The following is a 17,236-nucleotide window of genomic DNA, read 5'->3' on the forward strand; positions in this document are numbered from 1 at the left end:
AACACTGTTTTTTAAGAGAATGGCATTATTTAACTTACCAAAGTAATTGTTTAATTCAGAAAATGTTTCTACCTAAGAAGCCATTTAACATTCAGACACAGTCTTACCTCAGTTGGATGTTTGGAAATTAGGCAAAACATTTTCTCTTCTGATGAAGCAGATATTCTTTGCACGCTGTGAAGGAGTTTGCATCTTTGTTTTACTGATCCAGAAAGACAAAAGCCTTGTTTAATATCCATTGTTGAGAGACCTCGAGGTGGTACTTCTTTTCTTGTTGGCTCAGAATGCTTATAGATAAAGATTGATTAGCAAAACTTTATACAACTTTGAATATGAATTAGTTGAAAGAAATTTGCACTGGGATGTTTAATCTGGGAAGACTGTGTACTAGTATTTTATTCTTGTAATGAAAGATAATAAAATTTTAAGATCTGACTTGCTTCTTCTGGATGAATTTGTACATTTTACATTTATAAAGAGAAAAATATATTTAATTACCTTATAAATATGGTTGAATTGGGTTTTTTTAATATATATAAAAGAACCTATACATGCAAGTATATAAAAATGAAATGCATACACTCTTCACAATGAAAATATTCAGCCTTTATTTCTAGAAAAGCCAAAAAATTAAACCTTTTGTAGAAAAAAACTCCATTACCTCTATGTCTAATACTGATCCATTCTCACTTTGTATTCTCAAGCAAAATCCCCAAGAGCTTTTAAAAAAATCCATTTACTCTTGTCCTCTAAATTATGGTTTTGGTGAATAATCTTGTGTTGAGAAAGGAGGGGTTGCTTGGAAAAAAAACACAACTAACAACAAGAGCTATAAGATTCCCTTTGGGCAGAGAAATGGTGTAATTTTAGTGTAGCTTGAGGTAGTTCCAGATCTGGTGACAATAAGGTACCTGAGCAGCAAGCTCCATGCCAGGAGCTTCTGCTCACCAAAGGAGACGAATTGTATCAAGCCAGCAGAGAAAGCAAAAGGTCAAGGCCAAAGGCCAGAAACTTAAATTTTGAATCTTACCGAAAACCTTTCAGATTGGAAAAACAAGGTCAGAGGGTAAAAGCAAGTACACTGAACTTCCTGATTAATATTTGATTAATGGGACATTTTCAAAACTGCATCAGATGAGCTGCAGACCAGATTTCTTCAATTCCTCAGAAGCAGCCAAGGTCAAGCTGTGGTCAAGGCTCATCTCTGCTACACAACTACCAGGGCCTCTGGAAAAACTATATGAATTTAGGATTGGATTTCTTCAGCTCAATATTGGGTCCCTAAACTGTGACCTAGGTGCAGCTCAGACAGCAGAGCCCCGAGCAGCTCTCGCAGCCACATCCGTTCAGGCCACAGCCAGGCACAGCTGCGCCGGACGGGCCACGCTGAGCAGATCTCACCTGAAACCACTTCATTCACAGCATAACCTCAGAAAAGAAAATGTGGTTTCTCTTTTCTTTAACAACCTAAAAACATCTCTGTTGTTTTAAACGTTCAGATTTCCTAAGCACCACATGCAGGTTTTGAGCACCTGTCTTAGGAGCAAGGCACCTGTGGTGGAGGGTGAGACCCTTGTGTGTCAGGAAAGGCTCCCTGCAGTCCCCTGCATCAGCTGGCTGACACCTCACTGATTTCATGGGAACAGAACCCATTTGCCATTTCTTTCCTTCTTTTCAAACATCTCTCCTACCATGAATCAGTACATTAATAGTAGAAGGTTCAGAGCTTTCCAGCTTCTGGTAGCAGTGAGGGCGCTGTTCTCAATACAAACAAGTATTTGCTGTTAACTGCAGGGAACAATTAATAGGAAGAAATTTTTTTCACAGACTGGAATTTTAATTTTTTTATGATTACTGCATAGTATTTTATAAATCTCATAAATGTGACTGTGATGGCCATGATATAAAGATTAAGTCCATAAAAGTATTTATCCTCCTTAAATAACTGCCTACTATAAATATTATTGACTGTTATCTCCATTTACAACTAAGAATGGATTTCAACATATAACATAATAAAATCATCTTGTAAATTTTCCATTAAACTAAACTACCCTGGGAGAGAGAGCAGGTTCTCTGAAAAAAACAATCCATCATCTGCCTCAAATGATATTATTTTTATTTCCACTCTTGACACACCTAATGCTATTACTGTTCACTACCATCAACTGCAATGATAACACTGCAACAACAAACAAAAGGCTGAAGAGACATATCTTTGATGCCCCATTAACAGAAATATCCTCATTTATTGTTTTGTGCACATCATTGTTTTTAAACCATAAGTATACCCTTATCTTTAAAAAAAATTAAACTTGGAGGGTAAAATCCTGTCAATAAATACGCAGTGCATTATATGGTTAACAAGACTTAAAATAGCTGTTGCTGATCTATGATCAAAGTGGAGATTCTCTGTGCAGACTTCATAAATCTTCTGAGAAGTTTGAAAAGTCTTCCAATGTTTGAAAACAAACAAAAACATCTGAGTAAAAAAAATATTTCTGCATTGCAGCAGGTGAAATGTTTTGTTCGGTGTGTCGACTTTAGGATGGTTTCACCCACTATCACAGAATACCAGTGGCAATATTTATAAGAGGCAAGGAGAAATAATTTCATTGCTCCGTGACCTAAGCACATATCTATCCCTGAGGTCTTCTGCTGAATTAAATAGGCACTGCATATTTTTAAAGATCTTATGAATTCAATCAAACAGTAGTGAAGATGGCCTCAGAGGAAAGAGAAATCTCTGCATAATTACTAGCACAGGCATAGGTTTGTACCTTCTGTGTGTACCTTCTGTGTGTACCATAGGTGTGTACCTTCTGTGTGACAGTGACAAAAATGGCCTCCTTATTAAGAGTGGTGATTTTGGTACGTAGAAACAGCTGAGGAACTCGTGACCTCTCAAACCTCCAGTTTGATGCACGTTCTGAACACTGCCTCCAGTCCTGTCAGTTTTGAATGCTGACTTTATACATGATTGACTCCTAAATGGTGTAAGATTGTGCTCAGTGTCATTGCTACAAGAAAGCTTCCTAATTTTAAAGCCTTTTTTGTTACATGTTACAAAAATTCTCAGTCGGGAGCCTCCCTGCAGACACACACCAGATATGGTTGGCAAAAGTAAAAAATACAATGAAAGCAAAGCAATAAAGTACCAGACTTACCAAAAATTACTGCAGTATTTTTTCTTCCTTTGGAAAGTGTTTTATTTGTGTTCACATCTCAGAAAGACACCTACATTTCTTTAGCTTGTGGAAAAAAAAAAAAAACAAACAACACTATACAACCCAACATCCATTGAAAAGCCAGAGCTGTTAAAAGCTCTTTGAGGGTTTGAAGAGTGAAGGAGTTTATATGATGTTTGCATATTTTACATAAAACACAGAACTTTCATGTTCTCCATGCCCCAGCTTCTTAAAACTTACGACATTTTGCTATAAGTCCTTAAAATGACTCATCTGTAATTACACACAAAGATACACACAAAAATTACAAATACACTGACCCTTCTTGGGTATGGTGCTATCCAGGACTCACAGATCCAGCTGCCTAAGAGGTAGTTTAAAACTTTAACAAATTGCAAGGTAAGATTTGTAAAAGTAATACAAAACAGAAACTGAAAATTATCTGGGACTTTGAAATCAGCCACCACTCAGGACTAGGTTAAGTTAAAGTCAAACTGTATCATGAATTCAAATAATTTAGGTACAAAAATAAAAAAAACGCAGATAAGAGGCACAGAACCATCAGCATAGAGGAGTTCTAGACAGACACTACAGGGATACGAGGATTGTAAAAACCCACACGCACTTCCAGTGGGTTGTATAAGCAGATGCATTAGTCCTTAAGAGGGAAACCATTAAAAAGTAGGGCAGCAGTTCCATCTGAGGGAAACAAGTTAGAACAATCCTTTTGGGGATACTTTCATTAAAAGGGGATGCCCCTTTTCATAGTCCAAGGCAAGACACACATTTCATTTAAAAGTTTATCTTACAATTCTGAATACTCTAGCTTTGTCAGTGGTAAGTAATTAAGACATATTAAAATGCAACAAATTGTCCCTATGAGTTAAGAAAATATTTTCTTTAAGATCCATAAGGTCAAGCTGTGCTTCCAGCAAAGAAAGTACCTTCTGTGTGTCTTTTGAAGCAGAAATGTACCCTTTCTGATGCTCCCAGGCTTTGAAAGATGAAACCCCCTGATAGACACATATTCCAAGACACTTATTTCTATTATCATAGAACCACCACCAGAAATTGTTTACCAAATGAAGTCATGAACTGAAAATTACTAATGGAAAGTGGCAATTTGGCCAGTTTTCTGTACTGCCCTGACCATGCTCACAAAATCTAGGGGCTGGCTAAAAAACGCCTTCCTTCAGACCTAAGCTAAGGATTGTTTCTAATATTCTGCACAGAGCTGTTACATAAACCCACTGATGGAGATGTCTTCTTGCATCCCAGAGCCAACCCACTCACTGGTTCCAGACACCCGGGCAGGTAAAGCCTCCATGAGCAGAGCTCTGGTCAGGGGGATGCAGGAACATTTTGTGCACGTGCACCCCTGAGCCACAGCTGCAGAGAGCTGGATCCAGGGGAGCTGTCACAGCCACACAGGCATCCCTGGGGAGCAGAAAGGACACAAGGGCAGCTGAGGGGACACCTCTGTGCTGCTGCTGGAGCAGGGGAACCACGCAGCACCAGGCTGCACAGCCTGCTGGCACACAGGTGCTCAGGGAGAGATCAAGATTTCACATCCCCATATCCCCAGCCTGCTTCTGATTAAATGCAGAAAAACTGGATAAAACACAAGTATTGCCCTGGGAGCTGGAATCAGCACCAGGTGCCTGCACCTCTTGCATCTGATATCACTGGGTTTTGCACAAATCCAGCTTATAATGGTCTACTAGCCTCAACATTTGAGTAGCAACTAGAAAATGCAAAAAAATCTAACTCAGGGTGAGATAATTAATTTCTCCACCACCAGAAGTAGTTTCCTTCATTTTCATTTGAGAAAATTATTTTATTCTGGGCAAGTTTATCTAAGCAGCAGGCTAGAACTATGGTTAACTCTAGCAACATATGATTGCTTTAGCATAGGAATGTATTCACCCTCAGTGTCAATCCATTACTAGGCCGAACCTGGTTATGGGCATGAGATTTGTTTTTCAAGCTTCCCTAAGCCACAGTCACAAGACCCTTCCCTAAGGACAGCTGTAAAGGGATATCACACTGAGATTTCATATCAGCAGCAAAAAAAAAAAAAAAAGCTCAGGTAGATGTCAATCTTCAATGACAAGCAATTGAAAAGGTAATCCAAGATGACACAACTAATTAATATCAAAGACTAAATACATAAAACATTGCTTGCAGACCAGATTGCAGCAGAGTCACCACAAAGGGATTTCAATCACATGCCTCCTGTGCTTCTCCCACCCCATATCCCCAGGGGGTGGAAGATAACTCCAAACCAGCATGAAGGGTTTAACTTCCAAGCAGGCTCAATACTAAGCCCATAACATTCACAAGTTCCAGCATTTGGTTAAATTATTTCCCCTGATCCATGCAGATCCCACTTTTTCCCCACACATCTTACAGGGGCCTTCAGCCCCCAGTTAGGCAGGATGGGGAGGCCCCAGCTCAGGGCCATTAGGGGGTAGGGCTGCAGAATCTACACCTACCACTCAATTTAATTCTGCTCAGCTCATGGCACAGGTATTTTTAAAGGGTAAATTAATCCAAGTGTTGTTCACTTTGTGAGCCAGAACTTGAAATAAATATTGGTATTGCTTTTACTACCTTTGATCACTTGTTTTGGAAATAGCATCAGTTTTGATTTCTGAGCTGAAAGCTTACAACTGTTTCTAATATTCCATTTGATGTAAATGGTTCAATAGAAACAGAGTCAAAAACACTCTTTTCAGTTTTAAAGATTGCTTTAAAATGTTTAGTATAGTTGTACTTACAGCACCTTAAAATTCCAGTTAATAAGTAACTAAAAAAAATACATTATCAGAATTGATTTCTTCTCTCTGTGTGAATGAGTTCTCTAGTGTCTGCAATGGGAAATGATGATTATTAATATAATTTTCAACCATAATTATTGTTTTTAGACACACCCAGCTCCTAATTCTATCACCAAACTCTTTACATCAATAACATTTTAACAAAGTTCAAGTACAGAATCAAATGGAAAGTTTTAATAGCTTATCCATATGTATACTTGATATTCTTGGCTGCAGAAAGGGATAGCACTACAATATTAAAGAAAAATAGGTATAAATCTAGCTGTAAGAGCCACATAAACAAGTGCATCTATGTCAAGAATTCCTATGAGCCTTGCTTTTACTCAAAAACTGTATTTTCTATACAGAATATTTGCTTTTAAAATAATAGGGTTAAGCTGTTAGTCATTCTAACTATTCATATAGAAACATTAGTTGGAATACTTGTTATAAAACCTTTCAGGGTGACAAATGAAAGATAATAAACCCTTGATCAATATAACTTTTATTTATTCATCCAGGAACAGAGGATATCATAGGCAACAACGCCGCCTAGGAGAACAAGGATTTCACATAAACTGTTTTGGCAGAAACACGCATTTAAATAATCATCCAAATCACCACCTCACTATCTCTATCTTAAAAAAAAATAAAAATTAAAACTAAACAAACAAAAAATGGAGAAAAAGAAACATTAGATCTGAACAAACCAACAGCCCAGAATTTTTTTTAATTTAATGTGTATGCCAGCCACATCTGTCCCTGATTTTAGAAGTCATAATACTTAGCAGTGACAATGGCACCTTTCATTTGCAAACACATTATAAGCATGAACTGACTGCAATTATACCACAATACCTCACCACAGCTAATCACCAGGACTGCCTGGTCTGCCCTCAGCCTGGGGAAGTGCTGATTTCCGTTTGTGCCGCCAGGCCCTGTATGACAGTGTCTACACCCGGCAAAGTACTACCCTCAGAAGTGAATTTAGCATAAACTGACTGACCAAGCTACAGCACATCATCAAGCAGGTGTTTCCAGTCAGTGCTAATATTTTCTTTTATATTGCAAGAAGAACTGACCAGACCAGGACACAATTTAATGCAAACCATTTGGAGTGAAAGGTGTTATCTTGCCTAGTGAAATCTCCCCCTCACAGTCCAGCTCACAGGCAGAGTCAGTGGCAACCTCATGGTCAGGGGAGATCTGGGACATCCTATCAAAAGGGTCCCCGCGATGCTCCTCACAGTCAACCACATTTGGGATCATGTTAACATAAGCAGTCACTATCTCCTTATGGTAAAGGGTGTCCTGGTTGTAAGAGATAAGCTCATTGCTTATATTAACAGTCTCCACTGCAGTACCAGTGCAAAACTGACCACATCCCAGGAGGTTGGAGAAAACCTTTCTAAAGTCAGCATTGAAGGCATAGATGATGGGGTTAAGAGAAGAGTTAGCCCAACCAAACCAGACAAAGATATTAAAGGTGGTCTCACTGACGCAGGGCAGGCCGGCGTGGGGGTCGCTGGGTGGGCTCTCGCAGAAGGGAACCATGCAGTTCAGGATGAAGAATGGCAACCAGCAACACACAAAGACACCCATGATGACAGAGAGCGTCTTTAACACCTTGGTTTCTTTCCTGATGGAGGACTTGAGGCTTGTGTGATGGTGGCAGTCAACGTGGCTGCTCCGGCAGCTCTGTGCATGCTCGGCTGCCCTCTCCAAGGAAGAGATACGACGAATCTGCACCTGGGCAATGCGGTAGATTCGGGTGTAGGTGACTATCATGATAGCCACCGGGATATAAAAACTGATCAAGGAGGAGGAAATAGCATAAGTCCTGTTGAGGCTGGAGTCACAGCTCTCTGAAGGTCCAGTGAGGGTATCATTGCTGCCAGAGGTCCCATCAGAGGGTCTCACTGCCGCTAATGCCACCCATGTGGTACTCATATCTTCTGCCCAGGTGGTGACAGCACCTGCTGCTGCCCAGGCAGTGCCAAATCCATCTTCAATATCAGCAGCAGCAACAACATCCCCACCTTTGTGCCAGTTGAGCTGGACAGGGATGAAGGAGATGAGCACAGACAGCGCCCATGCCACGCTGATCATCACCAGAGCCAAGCGCTGGGTCATCTTCCTCTCGTAGCGGAAAGGGCTGGAGATAGCCCAGTACCTGTCCACGCTGATCACACACAGGTTCAGGATAGAGGCCGTGGAGCACATGATGTCAAAGGCCACCCAGACGTTGCAGAAAGCCCCAAAGGGCCAGTACCCAGCCACCTCTGCCACCGCCTTCCAGGGCATGACGAGCAGGGCCACCAGTAGGTCCGAGACAGCCAGGGACACGATGAAGATGTTGGTGACCTTGCTCCGCAGGTGCCGGTAGCGGACGATGGCCGCGCACACGAGCACGTTCCCGAAGAGAGTCCAGAGGATGAGCAGCGCCAGCAGGCTGCCCGCCGCCACCTGCGCGGCCCCGGGGGAACCCGCTGTGCCCCGCGCCTCGCCGGGGGGCTCCGTCGCCGGGGGCAGTGGGCTCCGGCCACCCCGCAGCATCGCTGGCGGCTCCCGCCGGCGGCGGGGCGGCTCCGGCCGGGATGCGCCGAGCAGCCAGCGCCGCCCCGCCGCCCGGCCCCATGGGGCCGCTGCCCCCCCGCCCCACCGCCACCCCCGCCGGACGGCCCCGCTCGGCCGCTCAGCGCGCTCCGGGCTCCGCGCCTCGCCACTACCGCGGCGCCAGCCCCGCCGGGGTCCCTCTCCCGGCTCCAGGGACCCCGCCTGGGGTCCCCGCCCCGCGGCTCAGTGCGAGTACCTCTCTCTGCTCGGGATCCCCGCCCCGCGGCTCAGTGCGGATCCCCCTGCTCGAGGTCTCCGCCCCGCGGCTCCTTCCAGGGGTTCCAGCTCCGCGGTTCAGCGCATCCTCCTGCGCGGGTCTCTGTCCCGCGGACCCGCTTTGGGTACCGCCTCGCGTCCTCTCGCTTGCGCTCCCGCTCCGCGGCTCAGCGCGCTCCTCTCTTGCCAGGCTCCGCGGCTCAGCGCGTACCCTGCCCGCGGCACACTCGGTTTCGCGCCCGCTCCTTCTGGGTTCGCTCCACGCCCCCGCGATTCCCGGTGCCTCCCGCCCGGGCTGGCCGCTCCGCTCGCCCCGTGCCCGCCCGGGCTCCCAGCGCGGCGGAGCGGCGCTCCCACCGGGGCTGCCCGCCCGATCCCCGCCGCCCGGGCCGGCCCGCCCGCCCCCGCAGCCCTGTGAGCATGCTCTGCCGCCAGGGACGCCCCGTCCGGGCACCGCGGCTGGCCGGGGACGGGACGGCACGGACCGGAACGGAAAGGAAAGGTGCAGCAGGGCCAGCAGCCATCCCCGCTCGTTCCCTCCCTCCGAGACCGAGTCACCCTGGCATCGCTCGGTGCCGTCACCGGCTCTGTGCGCGGCACAAGAGCAGAGCGCGGTCCCGCCGCAGGGAGCGGGGAAATGACCCCAGCATCCCCGGGGCAAGAGGGGCTGTCCAGGACGGGCACGGACACAGCTCGGCCGGCCTCTCGCCGGGAGCGAACGGGGCTGAAAGGTGCGGTGTGGGCAGCGGGACGGGCTGGGTGTCTTCTACAGGGATGGGAAATAGAGTGCGCCTCCGTACTTATTCCAGTGGCTTCTGCTGGATGGCTGAGATGTATTAGAGGCAGAAAGCCCGGCGAGAGAAAATCTGATTCTCTCTCTTTCCAGCTCCATGGGATGAATCACTCCTCTCGGTAGGGCTCCAGCACAACTAGAAACAGACTATGACCGTGAGCATTACAGGTGTTAATGCTCTTGGACTCACCGTGTGCTAATGTCATGCTTGAGTTTCTTCGGAGAACGTCTTAGTTATTTTTATTGGAAATACAATTGGTTTAGTTCCTCTAAAACTTAATTTCTTTTCAAAACAGTTGCCAGAGATCTAGCCCATTCTTGACTCAGCAGCCTGGGTTTTGGCACTGAAAGGGCTGAAGAACTGACACTCTCCAGAGGCCTTCCAGCTGCTTCTCCAGGCAGATTGGGAAAGACAAGAATCACTACACCTTGCTGGATCTGCAGTGACATGAAGGAAGATTAAATGCTAGAGTTACTAAATACAGAGGGAAAAGGAAAAAACTAAATCTAATTCTGAAACCTTTTAGGTAATTTTATAAAATTGTCACAAGAAAAGTGAAGCTTCACTTTAGCTCTCGCTTAAGAAATTGGCGCTACTTTTCTACATTTAAGCAGAGTTATATTTAATATCGGAGGAAGAATTTAGCTTTTGTCACCACTGAATTCTAAACAGTGTGACTAAAGCTCTGGTGCTGAGGCAATGTGTTGCTTGCACAAACTCTGCTTTCCTAAGCAATGCCTCCTACAATTTCTCTAAACGAAGAAGCAGATTGCACAAGTATTTGTGCACATGCCCATTGGAGCTGCTTGTCATGGGGATATTTTTTCATGTAGTTAATGGGGACATTTTATTCCAAAAATCAATGATCCAGTTTGCTTGTTTAGCTTATATTCATTGCTTCAGCAATGTAGAGGTGTGTGCATTTGCTTGTAATGTGGTGTCTGTGTATTTACACGTGTGTTTACACATGTGCTGCCAGTAAGCATGAGCTATTTAAATAAACACAGTGTAGGTATCTGTCTCAATAGCAAAAGTAGCCCAATAAAACATAGCCTGCTCACAACTCAGCAGCCCCTTGCCCACACTGGTAACTTGGTACAAATCAGAGGTGCAGGTGTGTGTTATCTCCTGCCAGCTCTGCTGGCTGTGCTGGAGTCAGGCACAGAGGAGGTGCAAGCAGATGGGAAAGATGCCTTAACTCATTGAAACAAAAATTATAACAGCACACTTGTCAGATGTCTAAAGAATAAAGTTTTTATATGCTTTGTTCTTTACTGTCTGCAATAGGTGGACCCAAAGTGGAAGACCTTCCAAAATATCCCATTTTTTGGCCAAGAGTTGTATTTGGCTGTCTGAATCCTGCAACACAGAATTTAGAAGATGTAATATCCTTTCCCACCTATTTAATCTTTAGCTATCATTCTTGGTTTCCAGCTGGTGTGAACTGATGTTGTTCCCCAAAGCTCCCTGTGGATAAAGATCCAGCTTTGAGCTGGGGGAAGATTTGTCGCCCAAAGGTGCAGCTGTCAAAGGGTGCATCAGTGGCAGGGTCTCCAATGCTGATCCATTTCATGAATGCATATTCAAAACTTTCTTTTAGGGCAAAGGAATGCATTAGGAGATCAAGAATATTTTCAGTGGTAGTAGAAAGGAATCCTAGTTTGTGATGGGGTGGCATGTGAGACTAAGACCCCCATGCTGACAGACTCAGTGAGTTGGGAAGAAGTGGTGCAGGAAGGAGCAACAGGACAACTGCTTTGTGATTATATGGGATCATTCATAATGGCATCAGGTCAGAGAAACAATCATTTAATGGGGACATTTATGGTTTGTTATAACATTCCATCCACTGCCATCAAAATTTTTTAAGCCTGAGATAAAAACCTTTTGCATTTATAGGTTATTAGCATCCTTTTTTAACTTTCTGTAGGCAGTTTGCATATAAATCTCATTTTAAGAATAGTCCATTAAACCCACAGCTGTCACTTGCTGAGAGATCTGGGGTGGGGTTTTTTTTCATCCTGAAATCATCTTTTTAATGTCTTTTGTGCTTTTCCTTCAGAGCTTTGCCTCATTTTTCTTTTTTTTTATTCACCTGTTAAAATTGCAGTTCTCTCTCACAGCTGGCAGATTGGAAGTAATGGAATTTAACTGCTATTGCAATGATTCGGAGCAAAAAAATTTTTTTTTTCAGTTCCTGATTTTAGAAATGTATGTTTTACTAGCTCTTTCCCTTCATTGCCACATTTTCTATCTCCACTTCAAAATACAAATACCCATTGTTCTGCCTAATAATATTTATTTAAAAATCATCAACATGCATAAATTCACACATTCTCTCATTTGAGGGACACTTGGTGTAAAGAGATAGGAAAATAATTAATGCTGAAAGGAAATTAAAACACAGAGACACAGGTGTACCGCTGAGGTTTAGGCTGTAAAAGCATCCCATCAGAAACCTCCCATTACTTCTCTCTAAACCAGAGAAGAAGAGGGAGTGGTAGAGGCTTAAATATAGAAGGATGCTCAAGTGGAGCTGTATTTAGGAGCATGGCTGAACCCAGGCTTAAGGTCAGTCACTTCTACTCACTGACACTGATGCTTTTTTTTATTGCACAGGTGCAGGTGTATATACAGCCATGTGAGGGTACTGAGGAAGGAGGGAGATAACTGGTATCACCACTTCATGGAGTACAGAAAAATCCGTGCAGACTGGGTTGGGTTCTGCTGTTCATGTTTCAAACAAAAATAAACATGAGCAATTGGAAAATGATCAGAAATGCATTACAGGAATTATGTCTGGGAAACTTCCTCAGTTGAGGAGAGGGCAACAGGAGGGTTAGAACCAGCTGGTGATATCTGACAAGGGGAAAACTTTTCTATAACAGATGGCTTTTAATATTTTAGGCAAAATTAGAAAAATTTCAGAGGCTGAAAACTGAATCTATGAGAAATCAGGGTAGAGGTGGGGTATTCATTTTTAACAGTAAGGATTATTAATGGCTGAAGCAATTGGTTTTGGATTGTAATAGATTTGCCATCATTTGCAATCTGAAAGCCAAGGCTGAATGCATTTCTCAGAGGCTGTGCCCCAGCTCATCCCTCAGCTCTGTCTTCATTCCAGGGGTACCAAAGAGTGCTCTGTAGCCCATGTTGTGGGAAAGGTAATTTTGAATGGCTACAGTTACCCCCACTGGCCTTAAATCCTGTTTAGGTTTTTGTTGACATGATTAGCAATATGTAACAGGATCTGTAATGAGTGTGACATGGTTCCTACATCAGCCATGGATCATTCAGGGAAATCATGAAAAAACTGATGCCAACAGAAGACATTTCCACGGTTTTATTTTTTTTTAAATTCATACCAAGCTTGACTTCATTTAAACCTATGGTTAGAGATAAAAGATGGATGCAAGCCAAGGCCAAGATCAAAGGGAACAGCATGTTTGTAAATATGATTCCTACTGTATTGTCTTTGTTAATTTTGGGGCCTTTGTCTTATAAAAGATTATCTTTTCTTTTTAGTTATTTATAAACATGAATTTAAAATAGTGTCATTTTTTTCTAATAAAGCAAGAGCTCACATGATTAAAAACTGCTAAAGATCAGTAACATTTGAAAGAAGAAAAATAAAAAGAGGAAAACCCCTGTTTTTTACAATTTGGGAATTTTATTTGTATTCTCTGTGTGTGCATGGCCATATCCAAGGGGAAGAGCTGTCCTGAGAAAATAATCAAGATGAAAAAGGTGATTTTAACTTTCTAATGCTGAACACTTCAAGATTTTTATTTTATCTTTTGCCAACTGTACTATCAAACTGCAAATAAAAATCAGGTGGGCTTAATTCCCCAAGAAGCTGCTGTAATTCTGTATCTGACTTCAACAGTGTAACAATATGCCCTGTGGAGTAATTTGAATACAAATTTCAGTGTTCTGATTTCTCTGTTCCTCTAACCTACCATACATTAGGAGAATCTATGAATTTTATATTGAACATGTAAAATATAGGCTTTTTTAGTTAAATAATTTTTATTGGAACTTTTACCAACAGCATCATTTATCTTAGGATTTTACCCTGTCCATTAACATAGCATGGGATTATCTTTCACAAAATGGGTAGGAAAACCAAATCCCTCATGGAACCAAACAGTAATTTCAGCAATGAAATCAGACACTATTGTGAAGACTGTTAACATGATAAAAAAGATGGGGCTCAGCAAACAGAAGTCAGCAGCTGGGTGTCTGCCTCTCAAGGAACACAGATGATGTCTCATAGGGTCAGACAGTGACTCATCCTTGGGCTCCCCTCCTCCCAGATGGCAGCTGCTGCATGGAAGGGAATGGGGCTGGGAAGCAGGACAGGGAATGGGGCTGGGAATGGGGCTGGGAATGGGGCTGGGAAGCTGGACACCCAAACCTCATCTGTTTCACCGGCAATGTGGGACAGCTGTATCCTTGCAGAAGACCCTGTTGCAAATGCTACACAGAAAACTGCAAAGCCAGGTAATTTTACAAATGTGCCAACAGTTAGAGCTGACAGGGTTTTTAATCTGTACATTTTAGAGTTGTGGAAGACCAGCATTAGATTTTGTAGTTCAGGATTTATTTGGAGAAAGAATTCCAGCTTCAAATTTTTAAACATTAGTGGTAAGGATGAGCAACTTTGAGATAAACAGCAATAAACTGCAACTTTTACTTATTTCTGCATTTCCCCCCCTTAAGCAGTACTTGAAATAACATGCTCATTTAGAATCCTTCTGGTTTCTTCTCCAACACATGTAATGAGGGTCAAAGGAGTTTCAAGTGCAGAGAGTGTAAACCATCCCTGTAATGCCTTTAGGACCTCCCCATTCTCCTGGCTGGTGCACTGCAAATCAAAGGGGGCAACATACAGGTTGAAAAGCATATGCTCAAATAAATCAAGGCAAATACCCCAAATTCAGCACAAGGTGAATGTATTGCTGCAGTGGAACAAAGTTTGCAAGTGCAGGCACAGCCAACTCTTCTTGATATAGTGAATTTTGTGTTCTTGACTCTTATTGGATTGGAAAGGTTTTCCAAAATGGAGAACAAAAAAAATAAAGGTTTGGAGTGAAGACATTCTGATGCTTGGAAAGGACTCGAGGACACTTTCAAAAGTCTGTTTGGCTAGTGATACATCTATTAAATTTGTTTCTTGGTAATTAAACTGTTAGAATCAAGCAGGCAGTGGTGGGAAACCCTACCTGGGGAGCACTGCAGGCATGCTTCTTGTACCTGGGAGAGGAGCAGCAGGAGGGACAAGGAAGGGGGTTCATGGAACAAGCCACCATTAAGATGTTGTTACAAAACTGTTGCTTACTGCATTGTTACTAGCTTCCTACAAAAGCCATTGCCTGCTAGAAGTGAAATTCTAAATTCTAACTAAATTCAGAAAATTATGGACTCATGTTGGAACCAGACACAAAGTGTGGACTTAGCCTTAGGTATATTAATTGTATCTGTTCATTCTTAAAAGCATTCTAATCTTCAGATAAGCCTGGAAAATATTTGATAGCACAATAAATTAGAATAATGGAGTTATAGTATCATTTAAAATCCTGGCCAGCCACTCACTCCCTCCCCCAGAGTGGGATGGAGGAGAGAATCAGAACAATAAAGGTACGAAAATCTGTGGGTTGAGAAAAAGACAATTTAACAGGTAATAATGCAAAAGGCATGTGAGCAAGCAAAGTGAAACCAGGAATTAATTCCCCACTTCCCGTGGGCAGGCAGGTGTTCAGTCATTCCCAGGAAAGCAGGGATCCATCACATAACAGAGACTTGGGAAGACAAATGCCATCAGTCAATTTGTGTGCCCTGTCCCTCACTGCTTCCTTCTTCTTCCATCAGATTTATGCTCAGCACGAAGCCATAGGGTGTGGGATTTGGTGTGGGATATCCCTGGGTCAGCTGTCCTGGCTGTGTCCCCTCCCAGCCCCTTGTGCACCCCCAGCCTCCTCTCTGCAGGGGTGGGATGATGGACAGGAAAGGCCTTGGCTCTGTGGAAGGGCTGCTCAGCAATAGCTAAAACATCCCTGAGCTACCAGCTCTGCTTCCAGCACAAACCCCAAACACTGCCCCACACTTGCTGCTCTGAGAAAATTAACTCTATCCCAGCCAAAACCAGCACATGTGGAGCTGTTCCTCACTCAAATTAAAATGCTGATGTAGTTCACCAGAATTAATGATTCTATGTGTGGTTTTCACAATATGGCTTTTAATTCCAGTGACATTAAAGCAAAGATTTATTGGAAACTAAACATAAAACACCCGCTGCTTTGTTACAAATGAAGTAGAGAGATAGCAGCTGGTTTTCCTGCAACCCCTGTTCTTTCAAAAATTTCTACCTACTGCATCCATCTTTATTTGTACTTAGGCATAAATTGTGATCCATTTACTTCTGTCAAGAAAATAAAAAATAGGTTGTAAAGATTTTACCAAAGATCATATTTTAAAGATGAAATTCAGTTCTCTTTTAGGTGAAGAACAGTAATAGTGGAACACAGGAGGCATGTCATATAGAACTATAAGTTTTGCTTTAAATGTCAGCCAAATTAACATTATGGGACATGACACACCTCCTAATTAAAGAAACAAAACCAAAAAAACAACTAACTAAAAAAAAAAATCTAACCATTGACTACTGACATTAAAGTATCATCAACTTCAACATGACGTTGATCCTTTAGAAACTAATAGAGTCAAACCTCTTATTTAAAGTTCTCCTTAACAATTGCATCTGCTTCAATTCTGTTTAAATCCAGATCTCATTTTATTCATGCATGCATGGAATGAGGCCAAATGCTTGGGGACAAGGGTTCCCAGGGAATAAGTGATCCAATGAGCCATCTGTACACACATCATGTCTAATCAGGCTGAGGTGGGGAAAATAAAAATTATCAGATTATTAAAATCTTGAAGTTTGGGAATCTTTTTTATCTCATGGATTTCTGGTGAAGGTGAATGAATTATTTAAGCTAGTGATAAGAAAAATGCACTTACATTACTTGGGTAATTTCCCTCTCTGCTGTTCTCTGGAGCCATCTATTTCTCTGCTCTTATATAGTCCACTTAAAGTCTATGGAAGAGAAGTGGACAATACAACACACAAATATTTCCAAAATTATCAAAATGGACATTCATTTTTGCATGATTAAAAGAGGAAATTCCAAGTATTGAGAAATACTAGTAAAAGGAATTAAATTCTTTTAGAAGGCCTCAACCATGACTCTTCCATTTTCTTCTATCTCAGTGTCATTGACACAAAAAACACTTGGAAATCTGTGGTCATGCAAGTTTGACTCTTCAGGTAAACTGAGGATTGTAGTGCCCTTTTTGCACCTTAGCAGCCTTTAATTCTGTACACATATGAGTCTAAATGGGATCAAAGCATGAATTATTGAATAGATAAAATTATTCAATGAAGAAAGGGAAGGAGTGGAAGAGCCTAACAGAAGGATGAACATCAGAAAATTATTTTCTGGTTAAGATTATGCAGAAAAAATTTGGAATCTTTTGCATATCAAGTGCATTTCACTAAAAAAATTCCCTTTTAAAAAGGTCTCTTTTAAAGTAATATTAA

General features: G+C 42.4%; 2 protein-coding genes across 2 annotated transcripts; one reads left to right on the forward strand and one right to left on the reverse strand.

Moving 5' to 3' along the window:
* Positions 1-6,496: 6,496 nt before the first annotated feature.
* Positions 6,497-8,563, reverse strand: DRD5 (dopamine receptor D5). The gene has a single exon (XM_054295713.1). It carries the CDS (start codon positions 8,561-8,563, stop codon positions 7,106-7,108), a length of 1,458 nt encoding a protein of 485 aa, XP_054151688.1. The 3' UTR covers positions 6,497-7,105.
* Positions 8,564-8,604: 41 nt separating this feature from the next.
* Positions 8,605-9,480, forward strand: LOC128946944 (basic proline-rich protein-like). Its single transcript, XM_054290976.1, has one exon. It carries the CDS (start codon positions 8,605-8,607, stop codon positions 9,478-9,480), a length of 876 nt encoding a protein of 291 aa, XP_054146951.1.
* The last annotated feature ends 7,756 nt before the right edge of the window (positions 9,481-17,236 follow it).

Source organism: Melozone crissalis, unplaced genomic scaffold (genome assembly GCF_028551555.1).
Source record: "Melozone crissalis strain CALT ecotype California unplaced genomic scaffold, PUWL_Pcris_2 ptg000006l_1, whole genome shotgun sequence".
Taxonomy (NCBI): domain Eukaryota; kingdom Metazoa; phylum Chordata; class Aves; order Passeriformes; family Passerellidae; genus Melozone; species Melozone crissalis.

What these genes read in the sequence shown, in the direction of transcription:
- LOC128946944 (XM_054290976.1), top strand. Translation starts at nt 8,605, where the DNA reads ATGCGCCGAGCAGCCAGCGCCGCCCCGCCGCCCGGCCCCATGGGGCCG.
- DRD5 (XM_054295713.1), bottom strand. Translation starts at nt 8,563, where the DNA reads ATGCTGCGGGGTGGCCGGAGCCCACTGCCCCCGGCGACGGAGCCCCCC.